The sequence below is a fragment of the Schistocerca piceifrons genome, chromosome 3, assembly GCF_021461385.2.
Source record: "Schistocerca piceifrons isolate TAMUIC-IGC-003096 chromosome 3, iqSchPice1.1, whole genome shotgun sequence".
Taxonomy (NCBI): Eukaryota; Metazoa; Arthropoda; class Insecta; order Orthoptera; family Acrididae; genus Schistocerca; species Schistocerca piceifrons.
Genome location: NC_060140.1, coordinates 138,312,921 through 138,319,189, shown reverse-complemented (window position 1 = coordinate 138,319,189; position 6,269 = coordinate 138,312,921). Strand labels below are relative to the sequence as shown.

The window sequence follows — 6,269 nt, the reverse complement described above, 5'->3', positions numbered from 1 at the left end:
TGTTGCCACATTTGCTCCCCTTTTGTGATGAACGCAAGCTTCATGGTCGAGTAATAAGTGTAATTATTTACTTCTGGTATTGTAATTATGTACATCATTGTTCCTTTTGAACTGTAGTGGATTACTTACAACAAATTCATGACCAAACATACTGTGAAGCAGTAGTCAGGATGTGGAACTCCATAAACGGATGTCTACAAGATGATAGTGAGTGAGCACCACATATTATTCCTACACCATGTTTTTCCACAATGAAGAGTTCCTTTCTTAAGATGAGTTCCCCAAAACATTATTCCATATGATACTATTGAAAGAAAATATGCAAAATATGTCAAAGTGCTTATTTGCCATTCCCCAAGTTTTTCAATGATTCTAAGTGCAAATATGGCTAAACCAAGTTGTTTTAGGGGTTCCAAAATGTGTTTCTTTTTTTTTTCATTTTAAATTCTCATCAGTATTGACACCAAAGAATTTTGAACCTTCCATCCTAATTATTATTTCCTCACCATGTGTTACACTTAATGTTGGGGTAGTAACCCTAGATGTGAAGAAATTGATATTATTTAGGATCATTGTTAAGTCTTACATGTCATTTAAGCAAATGATATTTCACACTCCTTGTGTAGTACAAGATGACCATGACAGAATAATATTAACTAGGGACTAAGTCGGAGTGCGCGTGTGTCTTTGTTTTCATAGGTGCAGACAATAAACAGGACGTATGGAATACGAGAAAACGGCAAGGTATGACGACAAATAACTGGCGTCACCTGTTGTGGTGGTGCCTTTTATGATTTAGCGTCGCAGCTGGACGTTGACTTGGCCATCAAAGAGCAACCACACTCACCAGGAATGAAATATATTGTAATCTTAAACATCATGATGAGCCTTCGAGGCGTATGTACCATTAAAATTTGTGTTCTACTCTAATTCACGAATCACTCCAATGGTCTGTACACCCATTTAAGGAATTATATGTTTGTAAAAGGAAAGTTGTGGACGTGCTTTTTCGTGGTGTGAATAGATCTTATCTTCTTTTGCTCCAATAACAGCTGCAGAACGTGAAGAAGACAAACCTTTCCTCCACTATGAAGGGGATTTCAGAGGCACTGATTACCAGGACCTCTACTTCTAGAGAATCAACTACGTCGACCGGATTGAAAGAAAAAGGTAAATACGTCAGATGTTACGCCGAATGACAGATCTCAAGGAGTGTTAGCTTCAGCTACAAGGAACGAGCCAGCAGCTACATACAACGCTGTACCTACAAGCAAAACACTTCTTTGTGTCGAAACAGTATTAAAGGCTGTATTCAAGCGCGACATTAAATATTCAGAATAAAATAATGTATATGAATCCAAGCAAGCAACTACTCATTATATGTGCTTATTTTTGTGTGAGAATATTCCTATTGATTTCTTTTCTGTTTCATACACTGTGGAAACCAATAGCCTCAATAAGTTAGAGAGGAAGACCAAGACAATTGTTCAGAACATAGAAGAAAAGAATGCATAATTTGACTGGAAAGCTACGTTTCTGATGCTGTGTATTAGTGTTAATTCAGTTATAAAATAAAGTTTTCACTTTTTTTTAAAACTACTGCCTTGTATCTGTAGTACAAGAAGTAACTGTATAACTTTTTACACTCTGTGCTTTTATCTGTACGATCGTGTGTAGGTGAAGCTGGTCATTAGTTGTATTGTTTCTGTTGATTAGCTGATTTGCAAACAGTCGCATATTTTGTTTAAGGCTGTATGAACAAGGTGTGTCTATTACCGTTTTAAAATATGATACATGGACAAATAAACTACTACTGCTAGAACCTATTGCATAGTAGGTACGTCTGCCATGCACTCAACGTACATTTGCACTTGCAGAGTATTAACGTAGATGTATAGAATTTGACGTCGTTTGGAAAACTGTGCCTATAAGCTTTCAGATTGGCTGCTGTATGCGGGGAAATTGGGATGCTTGTGCAAGTTTTTAATGTCCAAGGAAAAGCGGCCTTGTATTTGTTATGTTGGCTACTCTGGTGAGCTTTCATATCTCTCAGGTGTGGAAGTGTTTACGAGTGAGAGTAGTGTGTTTAGTTTTGAAAATGTGACTTTATTATTGTAAATATTATTACAATGAAGTGTTTATTATTTCTGTATCTGACTCTGACTGTGGCAGACTGTACATTATCCCGCTCAAATCAAAAAGTTAAAAGTAATCAACTGAAAGCAGCTAAAGGCCCGGTATCAACAAGTGTTTTTGAAAGGGATTTGGTCGTAGAAGACCCGAAACCAAAGTCAGTTCTTTCACAATATCAAGCTTATTATGAGAATACGGAGAAAGTAAACTTTAAAGGCAGGGTATTAGGGTACATTACCCCATGGAATGGTCATGGATATGACATTGCAAAGATTTTTGGTGCTAAATTTACTTACATTTCGCCGGTGTGGCTTCAGATTCGCAGGAAAGACAAGGCGTACGAAGTCACTGGTTTGCACGACGTAGATAAAAACTGGATGAAGGATGTAGTCAAAAGAAAATCAGACCTGAAAATTATTCCACGAATCCTTTTCGATGGGTGGACGCCAGAAGATTATGCATCGTTATTGGCAAGTGAGACAGAGAGAGATCACTTATGCAAAGTGTTACAAAAGTGTGTAAGGGATTGGAATTTTGATGGGTTGGTCCTGGAAATTTGGAACCAAGCAGCTGGCATTATTCGCCCGGAAACTTTAGTGTATTTGATATTAATACTAGTCAAAAAATTGAAGGAACAAAAGATGCAGATAATTTTGGTTGTCCCACCAACCTCCAGGTCTGGTTTCACTAAGGAGCATTTTGATAAACTAGCCGACATTGTGGACGCATTTTCGCTGATGACCTACGATTACTCAAGTGTGCGAAGACCAGGTCCAAACAGCCCTTTATCATGGATTCGAGAGTCTGTTGAAACTTTGGTGCCGGAGGCAGACGATCCGAGGAGATCGCTTATACTACTTGGACTGAATTTTTACGGCGCTGCATATACAACAACAGGTGGAGGTCCAGTGATAAACCATGAATACATCTCTCTGTTGAAACAGTTGCGTGGAAAAATTAAATTTGATGAAGTGTCTGGTGAACATATGTTTGAAGTAAAAACAGACACAGGAAAATATATTGTATTTTACCCCACTCTTTATTCTGTTCATCTAAGACTGAAACTTGCAGAAGAATTGGGAACTGGTATTTCAATTTGGGAACTTGGTCAAGGCTTGGATTATTTTTATGATTTATTGTGACAACGTTTAATGTGTCAAAGGACTGTTTTCCTTTCAAGTTGAATGTTAATATTGAGATTTGTTTTTGTCATTTCTGCAACTGCAGCCCAAGAAACTACAGCTATCTACAACTGTAAACTTATTGTTCCTTTCTGCTGTTACTTTGTTAATAAACACAGTCAAGATTCTTTTTTGGAGAAAGTTTATACCTAATTATTATAGTTTGTGTACATTCCAATGTGGTTCTTGTTTAATGTGATCTCCTATGCTTGAAAGAGGCGCTGTAGGCCTATATCACATCAAACTTTGAATACTACAATGATTACTGTATTACTTCCGATAAAATAATGAAAAGAGTGAAAAACTTCGTAGTGTATGAATGAAAGTATGATATGGGAAAAGTAAAAAAAATTAATGGGTTGAGTTTCACTTTGTGATTCCAAAAATTTTTTTATACCTCTGGATAGGTTAAATTTAGAATATGTATTTGACTTATAACATTGAGATATCCAATAATTGTTTTACGTTATGCTAGCCATTAATGCAATAAAATGGAGTTGGCTAATGGTTTAATGCCAGATGCAGTATGGAAATATTTGAATAAATACTTCGGTACTTCAAGAAAGAACAGTAGTAGTGTCAATGTTTTAGAAATCCAAACTGCAGATTGGCTGTTCTGAAATGTTTAGAGATTTCTGTTTACAAGTAAACATCGAATGTCCCATGTTAACGAAATTTTATCTCAGTCTTCATTGCATCCTGAAATAATTTTAAGATTCTGGTACTAAGTTACATGCAGAAGATAAATGTCTGCTTTTTAACTTGTTTTTTTGCAGCCGCCCACCTTATTCCCATTCTTCATTGTTTCCTGTGTTTATTGCTACCGTAACTCTCTGGAACGGATGTACTGGAAAGTCAGTTTCTGTCTGCTCCTGTCATATCTGTAGTCACTTCTACCAATAACACAACTAGGCCTATAATATCACGTACCACAGTGTTTTCAATGTTACAGAAATCCACTGATCAGTGAGATGGTGAAATGACAGGCAGTATTTTATAGTGTGTAGGTTTGGCTTGTTGGTCAACTTCATCAACTTACATATTTTTTGACAAACTAGTGGAACACATAAGTTGAAATTTGGTTTGCATATGTGAAGGAGAAGTATGGCATTGTCATCCCATGATGTGTATTCACAAAAACAGAAAATCCTTGAAATCTTTTTGACAGCTAAAGATAATGGTGGCAAACGAGATTAGCAACTTCTATCCAGTATCTCAAAACTCAGTGATTTACAATGTCAGTCCTGATTGCTTGTATTTGTACTGTAAGTTCTGTGTTTCTTATGATTAGGCAAGTTTTGTGGGGCACAGTAACAGTTTGTGAAGTGTATGTACTGTCAATGCCATTTGCCACTGGTCATTTCAGGTCACTGAATAGTCCACACAGGAAACTTAGAAGCTGGATTTACTCGTGCTAGTTAGTATGTGAGTGACACTCCGAGTCAACAGAGAATAAAACTTATCATATAAAAGTCAGAAGGTTATACGTAGTAAAAATGGTAGCTAATAGATGTCACATGATACAGTCACATTGAAAGATTTTAGAAAATAATTCAAATTATGATTTCACATAAAACTTGTTTTCACATAATCTCAAGTGCTTTTCCTATATTATTTGTAATATTTGTCAGTTTGGAATGTAGCTGTAGAGTGGGCAAATATGTATAAAAATTGACAGATTCATATACTTAGAGGATACTTGTGGAGAAATAAAATGAAGGGCATATTTGTTAACATGAGAGGTAAAGGGTCATATGTCCGTGTTACTCTATATGAAGTTATCTATTCACTACTTCATATATAGATTCTGAGTAACAATTTTGCTCCAGCCAGTGACTAATTTAGGCAGTATTAAAGGTATGTATGTGCATTTAACACCTTAAATTGGCCATCAGGCTAGAACTCAGCTGGACCCCTTTGTCCACAAATGAAGCGGTTCGTGGCTGTTACAGATGCGGTTTGTGGGTGTTACAGATGATATCGTTAGTGAAAATTAGGGAAATTAGACTTACACCTCTTTACCTCTCTGTATGGAATTGTGGTAAAGACTGTTATAGGCTGATGTTCTGGGAGTTTATATAGATATCCGTCCATATGCAATTTGTTTGTTGTATGTTACCTCAGACAGTTTGGTTTCCTTGTAACTAGGTGCTTAGAAAGGCTACCCAAAGAATGTCCTATTTGCATCACCCAGCAAACTGAACTGTGAATTGATGTACATGAGAAACTCACAGTTAGTTCATTCACCATGATTTGTTATGATCTAACATCTAATTAGCGTATCTGCAATATCATGCTGATCTGTTCTCCGCCTTCTGCTTAAACCAACATTAGATTCAGTGTGTTTCCTAATTATTCATTCACTCATATCTACATCTACATAGATGCTCCGCAAGCCACCATAGCGCGTGGCGCAGAGCACCCATTACAACAACATGTCATTTCCTTTCCTGTTCCATTCGCAAATAGAGCAAAGGAAGAACGATTGTCTGTATGTCTCCATATGAGCCCTGATTTCTCATATCTTATCTTCAGGGTCCTTACATGCGGTGTATGTAGGTGGCGGTAGAACTGTTCAGCTTCAGATGCCTGTTCTCTAAATTTTCTCAATAGTGTTTCTTGACAAGAATGTCACGTTCCCTCCAGGGATTCCCACTTGAGTTCCCAAAACATCTCCATAACACTTACACATTGTTTGAACCTACCTGTAACAAATCTACAGCGTGCCTCTGAATTTCAATGAGACCTGGTATGGATCCCAAACACTCAAGCAGTCCTCAAGAATAGGTTGCACCAGGATCCTATATGTGGTCTCCTTTACAAGTGAACCACTCTTTCCTAAAATTCTCCCAATAAACCGAAGTCGAACATTCGCCTTCCGTACCACAGTTCTCACGTGCTTGTTCCACCTCATATTGCTGTGCAAAGTTACGCCCAGATATTTAAACAACTTGA

General features: G+C 37.1%; 1 protein-coding gene across 1 annotated transcript; it reads left to right on the top strand.

Moving 5' to 3' along the window:
- The first annotated feature begins 2,028 nt into the window (after nt 1–2,028).
- Nucleotides 2,029–3,455, top strand: LOC124788558 (chitinase domain-containing protein 1). The gene has a single exon (XM_047255829.1). The coding sequence runs from the start codon at nt 2,130–2,132 to the stop codon at nt 3,273–3,275; it is 1,146 nt and encodes a 381-aa protein (XP_047111785.1). The 5' UTR covers nt 2,029–2,129; the 3' UTR covers nt 3,276–3,455.
- Nucleotides 3,456–6,269: the final 2,814 nt, after the last annotated feature.